Source organism: Protopterus annectens, chromosome 11.part0 (assembly GCF_019279795.1).
Source record: "Protopterus annectens isolate FY-2018-M chromosome 11.part0, PAN1.0, whole genome shotgun sequence".
NCBI classification, from domain to species: domain Eukaryota; kingdom Metazoa; phylum Chordata; order Ceratodontiformes; family Protopteridae; genus Protopterus; species Protopterus annectens.
The window spans coordinates 390,068,994-390,094,812 of NC_056745.1; the positions used below are offsets into that span (position 1 = coordinate 390,068,994).

Sequence of the window (25,819 nt, forward strand, 5' to 3'; positions counted from 1 at the left end):
CATTTATGGTAGGTACACAACTGTACTATGTTCATCATGTTTCACTGTTGCAGTCATTACACTTGGGTTGAATCCCAAAGCTGTGGTTGGGTGGCTGGGTCTAAATAGGATTAGGAGAAGCTATAAGGCCCTGCAGAACTGCAGTGACAAAGCCTCCTCTGGATTTAGAGTAGAGAGGTAAGTGGTAGTGCTTGGTAAAAGTGTGCACTGAACTCCAAGTTGCAGCCTCTAAAATGTCTTTGGTGGGTACTCCTCTGTGGAAGGCTGCTGAAGTGGCTGCTGCTCTGGTTGAATGTGGCCTAATGCCCTTAGGCACTGCTTTGCCATGTTGTGAATAGCAGAAACGAATGCAGTGGCCTATCCATTTTGAAATAGTCTGCTTTGAGATATCCTTTCCTTGTGATCCTGCTGCATATGCTACTAAGAGTTGCTCAGTCTTTCTGAAAGCCTTAGTTCTGTCCAAGTAGAAGGGTAGCTGTCTGTGTATGTCCAAAGAATTCAGGAGTCTCTCACCCTTATTCTGTGGGTTTGGATAAAAAGTAGGCAAATGAATGGTTTGGTTAAGGGCCACACTGGACATTACCTTAGGCATAAATGTCGGGTTCGTCCTCAGAGAAACCCTGTCTAGATGGAAAATTATAAAAGGTTCCACAGCCATGAGTGCCTGTAACTCTGAGACTCATCTTGCAGAGGTTATTGCTAGGAGCAGAGCTGTTTTCCAAGATAAGAACTTTATTTCAGCTATACTGGCTGGCTCAAAAGGTGGCAGTGTGAGTTTTTCCAAGACATAATTGAGGTCCCATGCAGGTATTGGTGCTCTCCTTGGAGGTCTTATGTTTTTGGCCCCTCTGAGGTACTGTCTTAGCAACGGATGCGAAAAAATTGGTGGTTCCATATTGTAATGAGCTGAAATGGCAGAGGCATGGATTTTAATTGATGAAAAGGATAGGCCTTTGTCCAGCATCTCAGTCAAGTATTGTAAAATCTGAGGAATACTTGGTACAAAAGTGTCAATTCCTTGTGCCTGGTTCCAAGCACAGAATCTTCTCCATTTTTCTGCATAAGATTTTCTGGTACTGGGTCAACTGGCCTCCAAAATAACATCCATCACTGCTTTAGAGAGAGGTGTGTTCTGAATGGCTGCAATATCTGCCATGCTGCCAGATTTAGGGTCCTTAGTTGGCTGTGCAGGATCTGATTGTTTTGTTGGGTCAGTAAATGAGGAATTAGAGGCAATGTCCAGGCTGGGCCTTGAGACAAGCTCTTTAGGATTGGGTACCAGTGCTGGCGGGGCCAGTCTGGAGCAATCAGAATAATTTTTGGCTTCTCTTGTCTGACCTTTAGGAGTACCTTGGGGAGGAGAGGCAGGGGAGGAAAGGCATATACTGTTAGGGTTTTCCAGCTGAATGATAGAACATCCACTTTCCATGCTTGCTTGTGATAAGTCCTTGTGCAGAATCTCTGTAGTTGGCAGTTGTGAGGGGAGGCAAATAGATCTATGTCTGGGCATCCCCATTTCTGAATTATCATGCTGAAGACTTGTGGATCCAGTTTCCACTCATGGGGATCCGTGAGGTTTCTGCTTAGTTCGTCTGCCAGCATATTTTTCTTTCCTGGAAGGAATTGTGCTTGCAGGTGTACTTGATAAGTCAATGCTGTGTCCCACAAAGTCATGGCTTGTCTGCAGAGGGGGTAGGAATGTGTGCCTCCCTGCTTGTTTATGTACCACATGACTGTAGTATTGTCCGTCCTTATCAGTAGTTGTCCTGGATGGAGTAGATCCTTGAAAGCTGTCAGGGCATTCAGAACAGCTAGAATCTCTTTTTGATTGATATGAAGATGCCTTTGGCTTGTGGGCCATGTGCCCTGAATACATTTTCCTGCCACGTGGGCCCCCCAGGCATAATCTGATGCATCTGTTGTTATTGACTGCCTGGCTGTGGGAAGGGTGAATGGCTGCCCCTTGTTGTGGTGACAGGCCTGTGCCCACCATCGAAACTCCTGTTGCAGGCAAGGAATGAGGGTAAATTCATGTTTCCAGGCTGTGCAATGTTGAGTCCAAAAACTTTTTAGATACCATTGTAGTTTCCTCATATGCAGTCTGGCATATGGAATTAGCAGAATGCAGGATGCCATGAAGCCCAAAGCCTGCAGAATTTTTCTTGCAGATAACTGGGTCTTTGTTGCCAACATTTTGAAGTAAGAAGTCAGTTGCCTTTGTTTGTCTGGCGTGAGATAAGCCATCTGGGCAGTTGTATTTAAGCTTGCACCCAGGAATATTATCTCTTGAGAGGGTACTAGTTTTGATTTCTTTTCGTTTACTGTGCACCCTAGGCAAATTAGTAATCTTTTTACAAATGCCAGATGCTGTAGTAGGATGTCCTTGTTCTCTGCTTGAACAAGGCAATCGTCCAAGTACGGATATATTTGAATTCCTCTTTGTCTGTAAAATGCAATTACTGGTGCCAGGCATTTTGTGAGGACCCTGGGCGAGTAGATAAGCCAAAGGGCAGTGCAGAGAATTGGTAGTGCATTGAGCCAGCTATGAATCTGAGGTATCTTCTGCAAGATTGTCTGATTGGAATATGCAGGTAAGCCTCTTTTAGGTCCAAAGTTTCCAGCCAAGCCTTCTAGCCCAGCATGGGCAGAAGCTGCTGCAGAGTCAACATTTTGAATTTTGGAACGTCCAGAAATGTATTTGGAATAGACAGGTCCAGTATTGGTCTCCAGGCTTTGTCTTTTCTGGATACCAAGAAAAGTCTTGAGTAAAATCCTTGTCCCTGCTGTTGCTGTGGTACTTGCTGAATGGCCGTCATGTCCATGAGGGATGAAACTTGTTTTTGTGCCTCTGCCAATTGATTGTGTGGCAGGTCTGGCATACCTTTTGCCCTTGGCAGGGTGTGAAAGTGGAACCTGTAGCCCTGGGACACGATATTCAGGACCCATTTGTCCTGGGTGATCATGTGCCAATTTTGAGAAAAAAGTGTTAGTTTTCCCCCCAAGGGGGCTGCCAAAAGATAAGTGCTTGGTGCTGGCAGAGGAAAGTCATTGGGACTGTTTCCTGTATGGCTGTAATTTGTCTTCTCCGCTTTTGGAGGTAGAAGCACCCCACTGTTTAGGCCTGTATGAGCCCTGGGGCTGGGATCTGCCTCTGGGATGTCTGTATCTGCCTCTTTGTGGCCTGTCTGACACTGGAAAGGACCAATTCTTTGTGGGCCAGTTCCTGCTAAATCTGGGTGGCTGTACCTGTAAGAAATCCTTTACTGTTTGCATAGATTTCGCTTTGTCCTCCATTTTCTTCAACACTTCCTCTGCTTTAACACCAAATAAGGTATCATGCTGTAATGGAGCATCTAATAATTTTGCTTTAACATGATCAGGCAGATTCTGTTCCTTTAACCAAGCATGCCTCCTAATGACAGAACCCGTAACTGCATCCTTGCAAGAGGCCTCCAGAGAATCAAAACCATATTGCAATGTATGCTTTCCCACTTGTTCAGTTGCATGCAATATATCCTGCATTTCCTTATTTTCAGCACAATCAGGATTTGACATCATTTTCTGTTTTAGCAGTGACATTAAGTATTGATGATATTTAAGCATATGAAATTGACAATTTAAAGCCCTCACAGCCAAAGTAGCAGAAGTGTAAACCTTTTTTCCCCATCTGTCTAGTGCCCTTGAATCTTTAGCAGAGGGGATAGGGTTTTTTGCAGTAGAAGCCTTGACCCCTTTGGGACCCTGAGAAATACTTTCTGGGTCAGCAACAGGGTTTTTATAAAGAAATGTATGTGAATCTGGAATCCTGTAGTATCTGTCTGGTTTAACAGGGGCAGGAGGTAAAAAGTCAGGAGAAAGTTCGGATTCTGAAAATACATCATCTACAATGTCTAACACAGGAGGAATAGCCAGAGGCCTGTGCTGGGGTAGTAAAAGAAAATATCTAAGCCTTTTCTTAGATTCTGAGTAGTCTTGGCTCTCCCAGTGGAAGTGTTCCCTCATGCTATGCAGGGTTCCCCCAAAAGAATAATCCTCAGGCGGTGAGGCTGAAGGGATAAATTCTTCAGCATCAGAATCCTCGTAAGGAGGAAGAGAGTATTCCTGTTCAGAAGAGGAGTCAGAGGAAATGGAAACCTGATCTGAAGATTCATATTCTGTCTCTTGCCTAGGCCTCTTGTTAGGAGGAGGATGGGAACCCCTGATCAAGGTAATTAGGTCTTCAGCCATTTTGAGCATCTGTTTTTTAGGCATGGAAGTCTGTCCAAGAGAATGCTGTACTTGTTTCTTTGTCTTTAGAACTGCTTTAGTCTTTGCTTTGGAAGCTGAGGTAGGCTTTACATATAACTGTGTAGGTCTGAAAAGACTCTCAGAAGCCGATGCCTGCTCAGCGGCTCCGGAACCATCTGAGGAAATAATTAACAAGTGTCCAGTACCTTGAGTATCCAGAGGCCTAGCTGGCTCCACGTGAGAGTTGTCAGCGGCCTGTGGCTCTGAGGTAGCGGGCATCAGGGGCTGCGAAAGCACCTCACTGAGAACTGGCGACTGGCTTAGCGGAAGCCTCTTCGTCAGTTTTGAACCTCTGATGCCTGTCCTTTTCTTTTTCCTTGCGCTTTTTATAAACTCCGGTCGTCGGCTGTTCCGACGGCATTATATAATTGAATCTTCAGCCAAAGTAATGAAAGGCAAAATCGTACCAACGCTTAATAGTGCGTTGGTTAAATCTAGCACAAAACCGACAGCTAGCAATGTTGTGATCAGGGCCTAGGCAAGGAATACAGTAAGAATGAAAATCCTTATGAGGTATTTGCTTCCCACAAGAAATACAATTGTTAACTTTTTCTGACATCGGTCTGGAGCAAGAAAAAAGTTTCCCCAATGGGGTACTTAACTTTAATGAAGACTTCGGATCTGAAATTCGTCTTTGAAAATCTCAGGAGTCGGCCAACCGGCACTTGTAAACTGCTTTTGCTTCGGGCACTGCGCGGCAAGAAAGACAGAAGAAAATGGCGTCGGCTGCATCTTTTATACCCCTGACGCACTGACGTCAGGGAAGAGGTGACAGCAACCGACGCCGGACCTAGACTTTGGAATTCAGGCCGACTGCGGGTAGCCTGCCAGCAGGATAACCCAAGTGTAATGACTGCAACAGTGAAACACGATGAACATCAGGTGATATAAAAGCATAGTACCAGTAATATCACAATTTAATTTATTTCTTTGGCAAAAACATCTCCAAGTCACAAAGCTTAATATTCACGTTAGTTCCTTTCAACTTTATTTTTACAGATTAATTACTTCTAATTATGCTTTGGATAAATTAAGCCATTTTAAGTATTCCATAAAATAGTAAATACAATTAAGCTTTAATTAATAAAGCTGAAAATACAGTTAAATAGAAGCTTTGGTGTTTAGAAAATGTGTTAATGAAGATGTTCATATTATTTTAGCATTGATTATTGCTTCAAAATCTTAATTCTGTTTCATAAAGACTGATGCAAAAGATGCAGCTTTCTCTAAAGCACCCCTGAGAAGAGTTGCTTTTAATGTGTTATACCTGAACTTCTAAATTAAAAGGGGTTTAATATGCATTTCATTTTGTATAATTTATTTCTGGATCACTGAAAACAGTAACAAGAAAAAAAAAATGGCAACAAAGACCAGAGAAGGACAAAAAAAATTTCTCTGGAGGAAGGGGAAAAATCCATAGGATTGAAGTAAAAGAAGATAGCATTCTGGAACAGCAGTTGGTGCCAATGCCTTACAATGCACAATTCTCCAGTCTGACTCTTGGCTGAGGTGCCATGTGTATGCAGCTTGGAAGTCTTCCCTCTGTCTGCATGGGTTTCACTGGTGCTCTGCTTTCCTTCCACTCCTAAAAAAGTGTCACAGGTGCACTGACATTTCTCTAAACTGCCACTAGGGTTTACATATCATTTGGGACTCAATGTATGTCTTCACATATGTGCATTTCCGGCAATGGGTTGACACTTTGCTCAGTCTGAGTTTCTATGCCTTGCGCTCAACTCAGAGAGGAGGGACAAACTCTGGCTCACCTACAGCTGTGCACTGAATTAAAAAGGTAATTACAGAATGAAAGGAAGAACGAGTGAAATGTCTTCCAAACCTGAGTGGGATTTACTGCAGAGAGTAAAATGACCAGCTAACACACCTGATTACTGAGATTTACTCACATAACCAATACCCAAGGAAGTTATCTTATATAACTTCTATCTTTACAGAAGGAATTTTGTTCAACAAGTGAACAAAAATTGGAACTAGCATCCTGACTGTCACAGAAACAGGTTATAGAAAAGATAAAATACATAAATGATTGGAACAATGCATAATAATTTGACTATCCTTTCAGGGGCACAAGATAGATCTGGGTGGAGTCAAAGGTAAATGATAATTCAGAAGTGAAGGAGTACCTTGGCAAAAATTACTCTAGCTTTGGAAGACACTTCTAAGCAACAGAAATTTTGGTGAGAGTCAAATGGACCCTGTCTCTTGAGGATGGAGGTAGTACTTAAAAAGGCTAATCCATAATTACCACATTTCAGCCATCAACAAGACATCTCTGGCATTTTATTTCATCACAGAATTTAGCATTAGTGGTTCAAATGCTGGTGATGTCTCAACTGGATTAATGCTTTCTTTCTCAGGCTTATGGATGTGCAATTCGTGCAAAAATCAGACTTTGGCTGAAACACTACATGCCTGTAACACAGCCCCCATCCTGTGGTATATTTACTGGCAGCCAGGTTTATTTTTAGAATCATAACACTTACCATGCCCTTCACATTCTTGGTCCCGTCATATAAAAGTGTCACCACATGAGGGACTGCTTGCTTTTCCAAGGACCCACCTTGAAGCATCTGGTGAACTGTCTTTTGTAAACCCTGCTTTAGCCCTTTGCAATCATCAGACTTTCTTGATTTGAGCACTGCTTATCCACTATCACGGAGGGGGGGGGGGTGCTGTATCTTTCATCATTGCAAGCATTTATTGAGTGCTAAAACTTAAGGAAAATTAATCTGGTATAATTGGTCAAAGTATGCTATGGTCAAACTGTAAAAGACCGACTTTAACGTAATTAAAGAGATTTCCCTTTCTTTGCAGTTGTGTAATCCTGGACTTGCTATAAATTCCAGGGTCATAGCGGATGAACCTCCCCATGCAAAATTAAGCTCTTTCTTATTTTTTGGCGATCTCAAATGTAACTCATTGGTATACATTTTCAATAACTTTAGTTAGATTATTTTAACTGAAGATGAATGCATTGTCTATGCGGTTGTTTGAAGATTTTATTTTCGATTAATCTCAGAGGTGGTAATTCATTATATATTCATTACTGGGCATATGATCTAAACTAGAGTCCCCCTTCCAGAATCATCACTTTACGTATTCTTAGCTTTTGTATTTATTATCTAAACACATCTTCATACTCTGCTTGTATCCCTTCATGTGCCTTCTGGGGTGAGCCCGAAATCGGTCCATGTGGTAAGTGCTTTAACTAGCTAACAAATACAAATAAATAAGAATAAAAAAAAAAATATATATATATATATATATATATATATATACACACACACACACACACACACACATTTAGGTAAATACACATACATACATATTACATTATTTTATTTGCGTCATGTATGAAGTTAGGAATTTAACTACTTCAATAAAATAAACGGATAAGTGTGAGCAAGGACTCTGATCAGGTGACACAGTTACCCTGTACTAAGCTGCTACTAAAACTAGTGAAACGCAATGCTGCTGTGGGAGGAGTAAGGCTAAGGGTTCTTACTTTATACTCAGCAGCAATGGTCAACATACTGGAGAGACAGTACAAAGGATTGTTTCTTGCTGGGCCTTCATTACTTACCCTAGATAGTAACTCATAACTCAAAACAGTTAAATAAAAATCTGTTCCTTTTCCAAACAAGAAATATTCACTATGCAGTATCAGGACTCAGTGAAAGGGAAACTGGTACAATCAGAGACCTGCACAGACTGATCAGACATGAAATCAAATACTGTTTTATGTAAAACATGTGGGCTACTGTGCAAAGCAGCTCTGTCTTTATGAAAAACAAGGGATGGATTTAAACATGCAGATACTGTAAGCCAGAAATTGTCCGACAAGCGCTCACAATCAAAATACACAACTTCTCAAGATAGAATACTCATTTGTCAGGGTAATGATCTTTGAAAAAGAATTTTCTACTACAAGGTGAAATTCAAATGGGACCCTAAAAGATGGCTTCACGGGTAAGATGAGCCAAAGAAACATGAGGATCACATTCTCAGCAGCTACTGTCCTGCATTCTTAGTAAGCCAAAAAGGCTGGGAGATGTATAACAGTTTGGTACTGGGCAGTCATAAAAATGCTAAACTACATGAAATGGATCCAGATAAATCCCAAAGAATAAAGTGTACTCACTTCACTTCATAAATCTTTTTGCTGGTCAAATCTTGCTCTATGTTGCAGAGGGATTGCTGGTCAAATCTTGCTCTATGTTGCAGAGGGATGAATACCTGACTGCTACCCATGTGACCAGGGTTCAATTAGATGCCCAGACAGTGAAGTTGCCAGGCAAGGAGGGGTAGCAGTAAAGGGCTGTGGTCCACTTTCCTCTTCTGGGGGGGTGGGATGGGGGGTGGGAAGGGTTGCATTTACTCAAAGGCACACAAGGTATGTGCAATGTGTATGTGGAGACTGGGGAAACCACCTCTCTGGGCTGGGGAAATGTCTCTTGTAGAAGTGAGGGGTGCCCATTGCACATCCCCCTCCCTTGCATTTTGCCAAGTGTTGCAGGATGTTGGGGAAAAATCAGAAAAGTGTGAACAATCCCTGATACTTGCCTTAATGATCGCTCATCCTGGTCTATCCTTAAACCGGTGAAGGGAAAAGAACTGTCCAACTGGTCAGAAAGGGGTGATGATCAATCAGCAGGAAGAGGGGCAAAGTGAAAACAATTTATTTGTTAGTAGGTTAATTTATCCAACTGTTAGATGGACTCTGAAGAAGTGTACTACAGTAATTTGTTCAGGAATCATGTGTAAAGCTTAGCACATTTAATTCAGAACAACCCAACACCCCAGATAATTCAGAGGAAGCAACTGAGGGGGATACAGTAATAACTCTTAAAGCAAGTGGAAGTGGAATTAAATCTATCTTCAGTAGATAAGTTTACAGCAGCAGTACTAACTTGACTCATTATAAGTAACAGATTTGTACTCTAGTTAATCGAAGGAGTAATCCTTAGTGCAGCTGGAATGTCCGCTCCTGCTGCCTTAATACCAGCTATGATTCTATTTGGCTCCCACACTCACAGCAGCATATGCCATGATGTCATGCACAAAAATAACAGGACACACCAGGCTTCTTTGACAAGTACACACCCATCAACAGAGCAAGTAAGGGCTGTAAGACAGGAAAATAAGGAACAAAAATACTATACAATGATATATAAAAATATGCCTGGATAACTTACAAGGAACTTCAACAACAGACATTGGCAGACACTGGCTGAAAGGGTATCCAAATCCAGGGGAGTGGCTGAAGATTAATCTCCATCAAAGAGAACTCATTTATAGAATGGGTACCACTGTAAGCATATTTGTTTATCCAGTATTAGGAGTCCTGCAAGGTAGGTGTACAACTGGGAAGAATTCCAAGATAAACACTTCCCAAGAGGATGAGTTAGAGAAAGGGCAAAACAGAAAGCTCAGAAAGTGGTCACTCATACAACTCAATTGCTAGTGTGGCCTAACTTCTGTAAATACTCTCCAAGCAATAACACTTTGTGAACATGTGAACTGACAGCCAGCTGCCTGCAGTAAAAAAGTGTGCCGACAATGGTGATGTCAATTTTGAAGCAAGCGCTGGAAGTAACATTTTTCAAGGGATGAAGATAGTAGATGCAAAAAAATTATATAGCCAGTGAGCCACTTGAAAAGGGCTTGCTATAAAATTAACTTCTAGTCCCTCCCCCTACAAACCAAGAGAGATAAAATAACAAGACACCATCTTGTTGATCAGTTGATAAATGAGAGAACTTCTCTTGTTGGGTTTCATGGCTGGGTTCATTCCTTCTACCAATCACCATTCAGCAAGCTTTTCTCAGAAGATTCCATTAATTGGGGAGGGTGCACCTACTCTGGGCATAAATCATGAATCATGATATTATTCACCAGCTGCTTAATTACATCTATCACCTGAGCTTAACATTTCAATCTCAACCATTTGTGGATAACAGCAAAAAAAAAAAAAAAAAAAAAGGAACACCTACCCTGTTAACAATTAATATACAAGTTTATATTTAAGAAATTTACAAAAAGTACCAACACCTATGGCTGAATGTTAAGGGCCTTCCATGTACGGGGGGGGGGGGCAGCAGGAGGCTATCTGGCACCTACCAAGGATGGTCTAATACATATACGAACTGGTGCATTATTTTTATAGGTCCTTTTCTGTCCACAGCCTGCTCTCCCATGAGCTTCACCACTTACATGTAGCTCCATTATATCTGTGAGGAGATTGTTACCCATGTAGCCATCAGGGGTTGCTGCATTCCTAGATCACATTACCTCTCAGCAGCCTGGACAAACAGGATTCCACAGTGCCAGCCTTGGAATCCATGTGCTATTCTGTGCACAAGTCTATTCCTTAGCTTCAATGAGCAACTGCTTGATAAATGCTCTTCCTTAATACCCCCGCACTATGCCAGATGTCAGGTATGCACTCCTTCACCCAAGACAGGTGATGGTGAATGCTCTTCCTTAGGCAGTACACTGACTGCTGGTACCCCCACATTACATTAGATGTCAGGTATGCACTCCTTCACCCAGGACAGGTGATTCTCACTCCCATCCGCTCGAGTCAGGTCTTTGAATGCCAAGTCTGGTAAATGAACCAAGGCTGTCTAGATCACAGTCACATCTGTCTCTCTCTGTTTCAATAAACCATGTAGCAGTGGTAAGAAAACATCTGTTAAATCTATAAGGGACTCTCTTTGATGGGGCAATCAATGGGATAAATCAAAAGCAGTGAAAAAACATCAGAGCTCAGAGCTGAAGGATCCGAAGGCCCAGAACAACTGCTAAGGGATGGATCATGTTTCAAAAAAGTCCTGAAGTAAAGTTTAACCAAATGAAATCTGACTTTTTGAACTACATTTTGTGAAGGTATACAATGATGACAGTATTGCCGATGTATAAACTGCTGCAACAGAGACAGTCTTGAAGTAAACACCAGAAGCAGTCTTGCTTCTAGTAGAGCATACTTAGAATGCAGCATTTTCTAATGGAAAATTAACTACTTACAGCAAACGTTAAGAAGTTTGCAATCCACCTGGAAAAAAAGTTTGCAAGGAGACAGCCAACCCTTCCCACTTAGTGGAAAGGAAATAAACAGCATTCTACCTAAACTCATGCACCTGCATCTGGTAAAACCTGAACTGACAAAAGACATCCACGTCATGTGACTGCAGGCTCTCTCCACTGGTTTCTGCTCTGACAAAGAAAACAGAGAGATGAATGCCGTGGAAGGGGGGAGGAAAAATAAACTAATTCTGATAGGAAATATAAATTCCCTGAATGTGAGTGCCATACAGCTTTGAGAGCCTGTTAGCAGAGGAGATGGACACTAGGAAGCATTTTCTCCAATACAAGATCACCAGTGCAGCTGAACAAGTGGATTATGGATAAGTCAGTCAATCATGAAGTCCCAATCCCAAAAAAGTGAGGGAGGTTCTTAGAATGTGGACAGAGATACAAACCTCCTTTAAAGAACTGCTTGACCAGTCAGTGCTCAGCCACACTACTATCCTCTACAAGGCCATGATGAGCAGAAACGTATGCACCCTGACCATGAAACAAGAAAGGTCTATGCTGTACAAGTGTCTACAAATATCTCCAGAAGATTTGTAGACTGACTGGTTAAAGGAGTATGGGACTATTCGGTTTTAGATGCTCAGTCTTTACTTGTATACTCTGATTCTGAGCAGTCACCCATTTAAACCAGACCAGTGTTCCCAAAGTCACATCTGAGAAGAGGTACTTCTTGTCTATAAGACCTTCTTTAAAAAGTTACTTCTTTCCTCCTTAAAACCTTTGCATCTTTATTTATTAAAGTGAAATCTTGAGAGACCTTCATAAAAATGTCATAATCTGTTTGAGGCAGTCTGGATACCTACTGTTGCTGCTAAAGATTAGTTTTTCTCAAATAGACACAATATTCTCATTTGTTAACATTTACAAAAAGTCTGAATGATTTCTTACTTGGGAAGTGCTAAAAAATGTTATTTCAGTTGGCGACATTATCCAGACTGGCAAGATTTCCACATAATCACTTTGTATTCCTGAACTATTTATTTAAAGGAAAACAACGGGATATCAAATCAAATATCTCTACCTGATGTCTCTCTAAAATCCTGTTATGTGATACAGCCTCAAAAAAACATAACCGCAGCTTTAAAAAAAAATCCACTCTTCTCTTTTACTGCTTAGGCTTCATACTTTTCCGTACTGCTTGACTTTCAGTTTTAAAACCAAGATGAAAACTGTCTAGTCATCTCTTAAATAATGATGTCACATCTGCCATAGCTCTTGCTGAAGATCCTGGGAGGTTTCCTCCCCCAAAGTGACGTAAACACTGCCTTATTTGCATGCTGTACAGAATCCCTGTGATTCTCCCACATTGTGATGTCAACACTGCCTTTCCCAGCCCACTGTTAACCTAATAAATGGACTAGGTGCTGTGTGGAACTCCTTTTCTGTGTTAGCAAATCTGGTCGACTCTATTCATGTGAAGCACTTCTTCTTCACCAGCGTTTTGCTACTTCATAAGTAAGATAAGTCTTATTACTTATTACTTCTTAATAGTGTATCCTAAATGTAATCTGTCCCTGTTTCTATGCCTCCCTAGCCCTTATATTGTGTTCTCCCAAGTTTTTAATTGCACATTAGTGGAGTTAATCTTTTTCTGTTTGTAAGGGTGCCACGTGCTTCCCTTTCGCAGCTGCATTTTTAGCTTAGCCTACTTATTTTCATTTTGATCCAGGGTTTATATTTCCCTGGTTATGTTTAATGCTGGCGTCTCTTGTATTCTTGAGTCGGCCTGTGTTTCTGTGCTTGCTGCCATTGGGTTTCCTTCTGAAGTAAGTGTATTGCTGCTTGTAGTAATTGTATTACTGTCTAGTGTTTGTAGTTGCTTGCTGGTGTTTTTTAAAAACTATGCTGTATTTGCAGCTATATTTGGTTTTCTTTAGTTGATGCCTTGTGCTTCGCGATTGTGGTTGCTGGTGTGTTTTTTTTAAAAACCTTGCTGTATTTGTAGCCGTATTTGGTTTTCTTTAGTTTGTTGATGCCTCGTGCTTCGTGATTGCATGCTGCAGATGTTTTGTAATGTTTTCAGCTGTTTGTTTCTGTTGTTGAGCTTCGCGTTTCGGTCTTGTCATGTTTTTTTTTTTTTTTTAATATTAGTAATCCGTTTTATTGGTTATGCTGCTGGGCTTGCTCCGTTTTATTTGTTATGCTACTGTGCTTGCTCCGTTTTAGTGTGTGTGTCATCAAACCTGCTACCTGTTTGAAACTTTGCCACAGCTGAATAATACCTTTTTTTTTCCCCGTTAGCTGGGTAATGAAATTATTTTAATGTGGACGCTGGAGCCATTAGGCATAAAACTTATTTATTGTGTAATTCTGCAGCCTGTAAACATACTTATGAATAGTCAGCAAGAGAGTGGTAGTAGTCCAGGGGTGGTTTCTGCAGCTATACTTGTTTCATGCAACTAAGCTAAGTGCATTTCTGGGTTCCCATGTAAGATTATTATAGCAGGTAAATATACAGTGATGTAGGCAATATAGAGGTTCAACATTTTGTCCATCAGTATGTGTCCATAGTTTAGAGGTAGCCTCAGACAAGCGCAGGTTCTTGTAAGATTAATGTCACGGTTGCTATCATATTCTTTGAGCCTGCGTGTTGTTTTGTTTTTAAATTAATGAAAAACATAAGGGAAATAAGAGAGAAATAGAAGATAGATGGGAAAGGAAATGAGGAATTTTGCTGCTTGTACAAGCACAGCAGCTTAGTCATTGTAAAGCTGCTAAGCAGCATGCCTTGAGTGAGAGTTGCTGCCAATTCCTATTGAAATAATGGATTCAGCATGGCATATATTTTTTTGACTTTGTTATAAAGTTTGGTAGACAAAATACTATTTCTTTAGTCTGCAAAGTGATATTCTGCCTGTTAAAATAACATTTTGTGAGTGAGTATAGCACACAAGCCACTGAGAAGCAATGTCTGATAAAATCTCTAAGGCTGGTAAGCTTTTCTGATCTCAGTTTTCTGGTAGTGAAGTACATGCCTTGCAACCATTTTTTTTGTGGCCAGGGATAGCACTATCATGGTAGGGGCTCTGAGTGAGAAGAAATAAAATAGGAGGAGGAACTTGCTAAAAAATACAGGTAACATATGTAGTGCCTTTAGCTGGAGGCCTTCTAATGTCCATAGGATACAGCAAGGGGCAAGTGTGTGTGTGTGTGTGTGTGTGTGTGTGTGTGTGTGTGTGTGTGTGTGTGTGTGTGTGTGTGTGTGTGTGTGTGTGTGTGTGTGAATGCAAGCAAGCGGCAAGTGTGTGTGTGTATGTGACCTAAAAGCAAGGGGGCAAGTGTGTGTGTGACCGCAAGCAAGGGGGCAATTGCGTGTGTGACACCGCAAGCAAGGGGGCAATTGTGTGTTTGACCGCAAGCAAGGGGGCAATTGTGTGTGTGTGTTTGACCGCAAGCAAGGGGGCAATTGTGTGTGTGTGTGTGTGTGTGTGTGTGTGTGTGTTTGTGTGTGAGACTGAAAGCAAGGGGGCAATTGTGTGTGTGTGAGACTGCAAGCAAGGGGGCAATTGTGTGTGCGTGAGACTGCAAGCAAGGGGCAATGTGTGTGTGTGAGACTGCAAGCAAGGGGCAATTGTGTGTGTGTGAGACTGCAAGCAAGGGGCAAGTGTGTGTGAGACTGCAAGCAAGGGGCAAGTGTGTGTGTGAGACTGCAAGCAAGGGGCAAGTGTGTGTGTGAGACTGCAAGCAAGGGGCAAGTGTGTGTGTGAGATTACAAGCAAGGGGCAAGTGTGTGTGTGAGACTGCAAGCAAGGGGCAAGTGTGTGAGACTGCAAACAAGGGGCAAATGTGTGTGAGACTGCAAGCAAGGGCCAAGTGTGTGTGTGTGTGTGTGTGTGTGTGTGTGTGTGTGTGTGTGTGACTGCAAGCAAGGGGGAAATTTTGCCTCTTTCAAGATTTCTTGTGCTGTGAAGTTCATAGATACAACTGATTGAGTAGATTTTACAGGGAGCTGAGAGATGCAGGGCTGCAACAATTATTAGTGCTGCTTATGTCTGCTTGCTTTGCTAATATCACAACAGGTTGTTTGCTTTTGATGCAGAAGGCTGTGGTTTCTACTCACATAGATGCATTTGTGAAACTGTACTGCATTGCAAATGGGGTGGATGATGCACTCCTTTCTGGTGAAGAAGATTGTCATCCATTTCCTACTGCAGTATTACCAGTTTATTGTTCTTGTGTAAGATAAGTAAATTATTCAAAAAGGGCAACTATGACATTATTTGTTGATGACATGACATCTAATTTTTGGCTAGCAGCAACCGCTTCATTAGTTACAGATCGCTTTAATGTGGAATTATTTACAGGACGTTTACTGCTTCAGAAATTGTGCGTATGTACTGATACTGGTGGACTGTAGAAGTCTGACTACACTTGTGATGGAAATATTCAGAACTGGGCAGTATTGTCATTATTGGTGCATGCATTTTGTTGCACTGTTTTCAGGAAAAATGTTTGAAACAGTAAATATAAAACACCCAATAAAACTGGACTGCATTGTACAAGGAATATAATTATATACAATCAGGAAGGTGTATTCAACAACATGTGCATTTCTCGTGTGCAAAGGGTCTGAGAATTTTAAAATATCACTAACTGAAAGTGAAACTTAGACTGCCACTGGCTACATGTGTTATCTTTGAATGTCTGTTTCAGTGCTGTTGCAATGTCCAGATTCTGACTGCAAGCAAGGTCGAAGTGTGTGTGTGTGTGTGTGTGTGTGTGTCCGTGTGTGTGTGTGTGTGTGTGTGTGTGTGTGTGTGTGTGTGTGTGTGTGTGTGTGCGTGTCCGCAAGGGAGCAAGTGTGTGCGTGTGTGTGTGACTGCAAGCAAGGGGGCAATAGTGTGCATGTGTGTGTGACTGCAAGCAAGGGAGCAATAGTGTGTGTGTGTGTGACTGCAAGCAAGGGGGCAAGAGTGTGTGACTGCAAGCAAGGGGGCAAGAGTGTGTGTGGGGGACTGCAAGCAAGGGGGCAAGAGTGTGTGTGGGGGACTGCAAGCAAAGGGGCAAGAGTGCGTGTGTGACTACAAGCAAGGGGGCAAGAGTGCGTGTGTGACTACAAGCAAGGGGGCAAGAGTGCGTGTGTGTGACTGCAAGCAAGGGGGCAAGAGTGTGTGTGTGTGACTGCATGCAAGGGGGCAAGAGTGTGTGCGTGTGTGACTGCAAGCAAGGGGGCAAGAGTGTGTGTGACTGCAAGCAAGGCTTCTTATTTTTGGATTGTTAGTCTCAATTTTTGTGGTTTTCAGTCAAACTCTTTCGGAATAAAGTCACTAAATGAGACACTGAGTTTCAGCCTTCATAACCTTCAGAAAAATGCATGCTAAAGCAAGACCTGTTATTCGATCAGCTCTCTCAGTTTATGCAAGATCAATTTTTGTACTGTTTTGATGTCCCCCCACATATATTTTGCCTTGTCCAGATTTCCTGCATTAACAGGTTGCTAGGTACATGCAAATAAATTGCTTTTTTAGAATTAGGCATATCCCAACCTCTCAACTGTCCCTGAACTTGGCTCAAAATGTTGCTCTTCCCCTAATAATCCCTCCCCAGAAATAGCTATTTTGGAAGAAAACATGGAGGGTTTACCATTAACTGTAATAATCCAGTTAGGGATAACTTTCATTTCATAAATGCATGTTTTTTTATTTTGTCAGATGCTCAAGTTAGTAGTACTAATACTAAAAGGAGCCCCTTCTTTGACAGGTTACCAGCTGTATTGTGTGGCTATTATCTTTTTGAATCAAATTTTTTTTTTTTTTTTGGGACAATTGCTGCCAAATCATTAGAGACTGAAGAATGAAATCAATGACAGACATTTAAGTTTCAGATTTCATACCCTTTTGAAAATTCATACTAATGCAAGACCTACTATTTCATAATCTTTCCTAATTTGACAGGAGCAATAATCCTACTTCTATTTATTTATTTATTTATTTTATTTATTTATATTTGTTGACCGGGAGTGTCAGACTGGACGTAGGTCTATTTTCAGCGTAGGCCCGGGGAGAAAAGCTCCACAGTAAAATAGACAGTAGTTACATTGGATTATAATGATTAACAATTTAACATAGCACTTACTTACAACATATTTACAGATGAAGAACATAGTACATCAATAGACAAATAGAATCTTTATCTGTGAAGTACATAACAGACATTAACAAATGTTACAATGAGAAGTTCCTGCTGTATAATAAGTACTAGGCTTATGAGCATCTGAGCTTGCTATAATCAAGGTAGTTAGTGGAGTGGAAAGAAAGGTAGTGGTTGGATGGGGTGGATGATATTAGACTGGGAGTTGCAAGGGCATAGCCAGCATGTTTTTAGTTGCGCTTTTAATAAAGTTTTGAAGTGGGTGCATGATGGTGCCGAGGTAATTGTGGGTGGGAGTGAGTTCCATAATTTGGCTATGGCGCAAGAGAATAGTGCTTCACCAGCAGAGTTATTGGCTTTAGTGATCTGCAAGTGATTTTTGTTGCTGGATCTTAGTGGTCTGGTGGTGCGATTAGGGTTGGAGTAGATTCTGGATGGATGGGACATTTAGTGGATGGTTTACTAGTTTGTGGGCGAGTGAGAGTTGATACCACTGAAGCAGGTGAGGGAGTTCAAGCCAGCCCAGTTCAGCAAGTGAGAGACAGTGGTGACTACGGTAGGATGCCCTGTGGCAATTTGGCGATTTTGTTGTAGCAGGTCTCTAGCTTGTTTAGACCACATTGCCTTAGGTTGGTATATATTGGAGAGGCATAAAGTAGGGTGGAGATAAGGTGGGAATTTGCTACTGAAATCTTTGCTGCTTTGGTGAGAAATTGCTCTTTTCTGTATAATGCTCCTAGTTTTTTGTGGACTTTTTTTATGGTCATGGATATGTGAATGTCAAATATTAGTTTATTTTCTGTTTCCACTCCTAGCAATTTGGTGTGTTCAGTTGGGTATATAGTGGTGTTGTCTTTTGCTGTGATGTTAAAGTGAGAGTTGTTTTGAGTATGTTTGGTGGGTTGGAAGATGAGTAGTTTAGTTTTGTTTGGGTTGAGTATTAATTGGGCATCGGATAACCATGTTTCAACAGAGGAAAAGGCTTCCTGTGTGACTTTTTGCAGTTTCGGTAGGGACTGGGCTAAGCAGATGATGGTTGAGTCATCTGCATATTGTATGAGTGTACCATGTTTGGTGGCAGAGGCTAGATTATTGGTGTAAACAGAGAAGAGTAGGGGTCCAAGGATGGATCCTTGGGGAACCCTTATGGAGACAGGTAGTTGGGGAGATGTCATTCTGCCATACAACGGATTGTTGGCGGTCAGACAGGTAAATCTGAAACCAGTTGGTGACTGATTGTGAGAAGGATAGGTTATTGAGGACAGAGATAAGTTGTTTGTGTGGGACCATGTCAATTGCTTTAGATAGGTCTAGGAAAGTAGCAGAGGAGAGATAGCCATTGTTTTTATGCTGAAGGATAGTGTTAGTAAAGGAGAGTAAGGCAGTGGTGGTGCTATGGTTTGGTCAGAAACCATGCTGAGTACTGGAAAGGAGGTTTGTTAGTAAGGAGGTAGTCTGAGACTGGAGAGTGTATGCGTCTCTCTAGTATTTTGGAGAGTGGAGAGAGAATAGCTACGGGGCAGTAATTGGTTGGGGTGGATGTCTCCACTTAGGGCTAGTTTTGATATGCATGAGATTATTAGTTTTCTCAGTTTTTGAATGTGTTTGTTTATAAGGGAAACTTTATTATTGTGCTCTGTGGGTACTAGGTATGGTGGGAGGGTTACTATGTTAAGTTGTAGGGCTGCTTTATGTTTGAGTAATATAGTTGGTAGAATATGTGGGGGGTGCATAGGGATGTTTCTTGAGCTGGTGGGAGGGGAGTTGAGTGTGGGTGAGACATGAGTGGTGGTGTGAGTAGTAGTACAGTGGTAGTGGTTGAGTGGGGAATGATGGAGCTTTAGTAGGATGTAAGATATGCAAGGAGAGTGCATGCAGTGAGCATAGGTAAGGTATGCTGGTACATGTTAGTTGAGGAGGTGTGATAGTAGTGGGAAGATGGAGGAGGTAGTGTTGGGTTAGTGCTGTGGTTGGCTATTGGAAAGATGGGAGGGGTTTTGAGTCCAATAAAGGTGGGACCACCTGGGGCGGGAGGGAATAGGGGGGCAGGGTGGGGAGCAAAGCGGGTAGAGACCCTGTTAGTTGCTCATATGAGGGGGCTGGAAACAATCACAAAGCAAAGGCAAGTATGTGTTAAGAAACAATCACAATTGACCAAGGACTGCTCTGAAACTAAGTCATTTCTTAATTTCTCATGTGGAAAAACAGGATAACCTTGTATCAGTAAGCTACTGTGGTCATAGTTTAAATTTACAAACACACAGTATTGATGAGTTATGGCGGATACTATTTGCTAACAGAAGGGAATACGAGAAAGTGGAATGTGTGTGTGTGTGTGTGTGTGTGTGTGTGTGTGTGTGTGTGTGTGTGTGTGTGTGTGTGTGTGTGTGGGGGGGCTGCTTACAAGCCAAAGCAGAGTGCTCTCCAGGGGAAATTAATATTGGCTCAAACAGGTAGACACATACTCAAAGTTAACTGTAGCTGTTTGCAGACAGTTCAGACCCGGACTGCGCTTTTCCGTTTGTGCCTTTGTCCCACTTCTATGTATGGCTTTGTCCTAATTTCTTGCGCTGAGGTTCATAGGTATTTCAGGATCAATTTATCCTTGCTTTTGAACCAGATTTCTCTGCTTGGTTAGTACACTGCTATAAAATGTAAAAATAAAATCTAAATCATTGTAGAAGTAAAGCAGTGTGTGTGTCTGCGTGTGTGTATGCACTACCATATATTTTTTAAAATATTGACTCAAAAAAGCATGTGGGTGCTGTCATGCAAGTCTAAAATATTTCAAGTTTATAGTGCATCATTTGTTAGCTATTTAGACAGGAAGGGAAAATAAGTGGCACATTGCTTTGCAAAGCAGGGATTATTGCCAGTGCTATGTAGCTTGGTTTTAAATTTGACAGGAGTAGTGCAACAAAAAAAGTCTCCCACTGTAAGGAGGAAAAGGCTGACAAGCAAACAGTACATTACTCTGGTCACCTGCTGTGACGAGCTGTCAATCACATGCAGATAATGGGTCAAATTACCCTTGGCTCTTTGACAGCTAGGGAAGGCAGGTGTGAAGTGGGAGGGTAGATTCCTTGAAGAGCTAGATTTCAGCCTTCACAAAAGAAAGCAATTTAGCATTTCTAAGATGAAAGAGCTAGAAAATGCACCTTTCAGTTCTGTTCTGTAGCATTTGCACTGCTTATGTTTTAAGTGGTCATTGAAAAAGGATAACATTTTAACCAAAAGTAGGGGATTTTAAGACTGCAGTGAATGCCTGTTAAGTCAATGAAGTGACAGCAGCTTAAGGCAAAACGTGACAGATCTGATGCAATTTTTTGGAGACAAATAATGCATTCTGGGATACTTAGAGGCAGAGTAAACAGTCTGAATTTTTTCAATATGCCAGACCCCATGTGGTCAGAGTCAGAAATTGCATCTAAAAATATCTAAAAAGCTCAAAATAGTCTCAGAGTGCTATTAAAATGTAGGAAACATCAAACCATGATGAAATTAATATGTTTTTTGAGTCTGAGGGTGCGGTTGTCCTTTAATCTCCCAGCAATTCAGATTGTGCAAGCTTACAAAAAATTGCATGTCATGTTTGCATCTATTATTCTAGTTAAATAGGAGTGGATACAGCACCTGAACAAACAGGAGTATAAAGCAGCAGGGTTTAAACAGGTACCAGAGGCACCTGTGACTACACAACAGAAGTACAAGCACTAGGGTATAGACAGATCTCTGCCAAAATGCAAGTTCTAATACATCACCTATAACATCTGCGGTTTTGCACTGTGAAGCTGATGTGATTTCCTGCTGTATGTCTTCATGGTTTTCTGCACTGGTTCCAGAGCCATCCACCTGTTAAGAAACAGACATCTGTCAAAGCTCCCTTCAACAGACAGCATTCATCATGCGTATCAGTCACAACAATGCTCTAGTAAAATAGAAGGGATATAATTTCCACATTAATACACATTGCCAGTAAAAATCATACCTGCAGAAATGTATCAACTTTGGTTAAGAAAATAAAAACTGAAATGATCAAATACTTCAAGTCATTCATAAATACAACACTAATTGTGCTGGTTGCTTCCAGCAAGAGTTGTCTTGGCTGCCTTGTCCCATTCAGGCCTACAGTGCTAGAAAGTACAGTTGTCTACATGTACCATAAATGTAGATGTTCGAGTGTATTCACTGTTGCAGTCATCACATTTGGGTTATCCCTGCTAGGGTAGCACTCAGTCTGCCTGAATACCAGAGGCTTAGTATTTCTGCGTTGGTTGTCGTCGCTCCAGGACTGATGTCAGTTCGTCAGTGGTATAAAATAAGGCAGCTGACGCCATTACATCAGTTTTTCTTGCCTTGTCAGGAGCCCCCAAGAGGGAGCTAGGTTATGGTGGAAGAACACCACCAGTAGAAAGTAAATCGCAAAAATTCCTTGTAAGGAGAGAGAGAGAGAGAGAGAGAGAGAAATTGAGAGAGAGACAAGGGGGTTGGATGGAGGGAAACTACGACTGCAACAGTGAAGGCACTCCAACATTTACATTTATGGTAAGTGTACAAAACTGTACTATGTTCTTTGTGTTTCACTGTTGCAGTCATCACATTTGGGTTGATTCCCAAAGCTGAAGAAAAGGGTGGAGGCAGTCAAGAAGACTGGGGGCTGGCTAGGATGCCCTGCAAGACTGTGGTGGCAAAGCCTGCCCTGGATTTGGAGAAGATAGGCAGGTGGTAATGCTTGGTGAAGGTATGAACAGATGTCCATGTTGCAGCCTCCAGGATGTCCCTGGTGCGGACCCCTCTGAGGAAAGCTGCAGAGGTGGAGGTTGCTCTGGTTGAATGTGTCTTGACCCCCTTTGGGGGAGGTTTACCGTGCTGCTTGCAGCAGAAATGGATGCAGTGTGTTATCCATTTGGAAATGGCTTGTTTGGATATGGCCTTGCCCTCTGCTCCTGCAGCAAAGCTGACTAACAATTGATCAGTCTTTCTAAATGATTTAGTCCTGTCTAGGTAGAATCTGTGTTGGTTGTGTACATCTAGAGAGTGCAGAATCCTTCCCCCCTTGTTTTGTGGGTTAGGGAAAAAGGTGGGCAAATGAATGGATTTGGTTGAGAGCCACACTGGACACCACTTTTGGCATGAAGGATGGGTTAGTCCTGTGGGAGACCCTGTCAGCATGGAAAATTATGAAGGGCTCTACAGCCATTAGTGCTTGTAGCTCGGATACTCTTCTAGCTGAAGTGATGGCCAGAAGTATGGCTGCCTTCCAAGAGAGAAACTTTAATTCTGATGAAGCTGCTGGTTCAAGGGGGGGGGGGGGGGGCAGGGTGAGCTTTTTCAACACAAAGTTTAGGTCCCAAGCTGGGGTAGGTTCTCTTCTGGGTGGCCTCAAGTTGCCAGCCTCTCTTAGGAACGGTTTGATGAGAGGGTGGGAGAAAAGAAGTGGCTCTGTGCTGAAATGACCAGAGATGGCAGAGGCATGAATTTTAATGGAAGAGAAGGATAGACCCCTGTGTAGTAGGTCAGCCAGGTAATCCAGGATGAGAGGTAGGGAGGGCTGTGCCGCTCCTGCTCCCTTAGCCTGGATCCAGATGCAAAACCTTTTCCACTTGTCAGCATAAGACTTTCTAGTGCTAGGGCATCTGGCCTCACGTATAACATCTAGAACTTGTTGGCTTTGTTATTGGCAGCTTGTGCAGTGGTCAGGGAATAAGCCAGGCTGCCAGATTGAGGGTCTGCAATTGGGGATGCATGAATACTCCATTCGGTCAGGAGTGTTGGGATCTGAAGGAGATGCTATGGTAGCAAGGGTGACAGGCTGCGCAGCAGGCTGGGGCAATCAGGAATGTCCTTGGTTTTTCCCTTATTTATTTTGAGCAGTATCCTTGTAATGAGCGGTAGAGGAGGAAATGCATAGACCGAGAGGTTGACCCACTGGAAGGATAGAGCATTCACTTTCCAGGCCTTGCTGTGAGGTTCCCTGGTGCAGAATTTGCTGAGCTGATGGTTGGAGTGGGAAGCATAGAGGTCGACCTTCGGGGTGCCCCATGTCTGGGTTACAAGGGTGAAGGTTCTTTGGTCTAGCTGCCACTCATGTAGGTCCAGAAGATTTCTGCTTAAGCTGTCTGCCAGAGAGTTTAGACAGCCTGGCAGAAATTGTGCTAACAGGTGTAGTTGCATGGCTGAGGCCATGTGCCAAAGGGTCATGGCGAGCCTGCACAGAGGGTATGAGTGAGTCCCTCCCTGCTTGCTGATATACCACATCACAGTGATGTTGTCTGTTTTGATCAGTAGAGGCCCCGGGGAGAGTAGGGGTTTGAAAGCTGTCAGAGTGTGCTGAACAGCTAACATCTCTTTTTGGTTGATGTGCAGATGTATTTGATTTGGGCTCCACTGGCCCTGAATGCACCTGCCATCCAGGTGTACACCCCAAGCATAGTCTGATGAGTCTGGGGTGAGGGTCTGGTCAACTTGGGGCTGTGAGAAGGGTAGTCCCTTGTTGTGGTAGCATGCTGCTGCCCACCAAAGAAAATCTTTCCTTAAACAAGGTATCATTGGTATAAGAGTTTCCAGGTGTTGGGAGTGCTGCAATTTCTTCATATGCAGTCTGGCATATGGAATGAGTAGAATGCTATTTCCTTGTGGATAACTGCGGTCTTGTGGCTCGTTGAGAGAAGTAGGCTGTCAGGTAGGTTTGTTTTCCTGGTGTAAGGAATGCCATCTGGGATGCTGTGTCCAGGCTTGCTCCCAGAAATACAATTGTTTGGGTGGGTACTAGTTTGGATTTCTTTTCATTGATAGTGTACCCCAGTGAGGTCAGTAGGTCCTTTACAAAGGTCAGGTGCTTTAGCAGCTTTTCCTGACTGTCGGCCTGAATCAGGCAGCCGTCTAAGTATGGGTAAATTTGAATATTTCTTTGTCTGCAAAAAGCAATGGCAGGAGCCAGACATTTTATGAAAACTCTGGGAGCAGTGGATAAGCCAAAGGGAAGCACAGAAAACTGAAAGTGCAGTAATCCTGCCCTAAAAAGTAGATATTTCCTGCATGATTCCCTGATTGGGATGTGTAGGTAGGCCTCTTTTAGGTCTAGGGTGGCTAACCAAGCATCCTTGGAGGGCATAGGTAGAAGCTGCTGGAGGGTGAGCATTTTGAATTTTGGTATCACCAAGAAGGTGTTTAGAATGGATAGATTGAGGATGGGTTGTCAGGTGCCCTCTTTTCTGGTTACCAGGAAGAGTCTGGAGTAGAAACATTGGCCTATCTGTTCTGCAGGAACATGCTCTATTGCCCTCATAGAGAGCAGGGAAAGGACTTGCTTTTTTGGCCTCTGCCCACTGGTTTGGGAGAAGATCTGGGAACCCTTTTGGGGTTGGTAGAGTATGGAAATAAAATCTGTATCCCTGGGACACTATGTTGAGGACCCAGATGTCGTTGATAATGGTGGTCCAGGAGCTTACGTAGAAGGAGAGTTTTCCTCCTAGGGGCAACAGCAGGTGGGCAGAGGAAGGGGGTGGAAGTGTAAAGTCATTGTGAGTTCTTACCATGAAGGGGTGGCTTAGCACTCCCTGGTTTTGAAGAGGAGGCACTCCATTGCTTGGATCTCTGCATTCCCTGGGGCTGTTGTCTCGGGGGGCCTGCTTCCCTGGGGTCTGGGCTGAGCTGACCTGGAGGGGGCAGGAAAGGACCAGTGCTTGGGAGGGGCAATGCCTATAGAACCTCGGTAACTGGACCTGCAAGAAGTCTTTAACTGTCTGCAGAGATTTAGCTTTTTCTTCCATCTTTTTTAAGACCTCCTCTGCCCTGGTGCCAAATAAGTGGTCTTTGTGCAATGGTGCGTCCAATAATTTGGATTTGACATGGTCTGGCAAGGGCTGCTCCTTAAGCCAAGCATGCCTCCTAAGGACAGAATCAGTGACTGCTGCCCTGCAAGATGCTTCTAGGGTATCAAAATCACATTGTAAGGTGTGCTTAGTTACTAGACTTGCAGAATGCATTAACTCTTAGTAACACTCTATTTTCTGCACAAGCAGGAAAAGACATTTTTGAAAAGAAATTTGTGAGAGTCAGGGACTCCACAGTACCCGTCAGGTTTCCTGGGAGCAGGAGGGAGAGTGTCAGGAGTCCAACTGGATTCCATAAAAACATCACCCACAACATCCAGGACAGGAGGAATGGCCAGTGGTCTGTGCTGTGGAAGATCTAAGAGTTCCCCGAGTCTCTTTTTTGACTGAGGGTAGACCTGACATTCCCATTGGAAATGATCCCTCAAAGTATTTAGGGTTTCCCCAAATGAAAAGTCCTCGGGTGGAGAGGCTGAAGGGATGGATTCCTCTGC

At 42.7% G+C, this 25,819-nt stretch overlaps 1 protein-coding gene across 2 annotated transcripts in view; it reads right to left on the minus strand.

Moving 5' to 3' along the window:
• GOLGB1 (golgin B1) overlaps positions 1-25,819 on the minus strand; it is a 1,744,011-nt gene that overhangs the window by 453,341 nt on the left and 1,264,851 nt on the right. For both annotated transcript variants that reach the window (XM_044087881.1, XM_044087880.1), the window contains exon 14: positions 21,252-21,342. In XM_044087881.1, the coding sequence (XP_043943816.1) occupies positions 21,252-21,342 (91 nt within the window). The remainder of the gene's footprint in view (positions 1-21,251; positions 21,343-25,819) is intronic.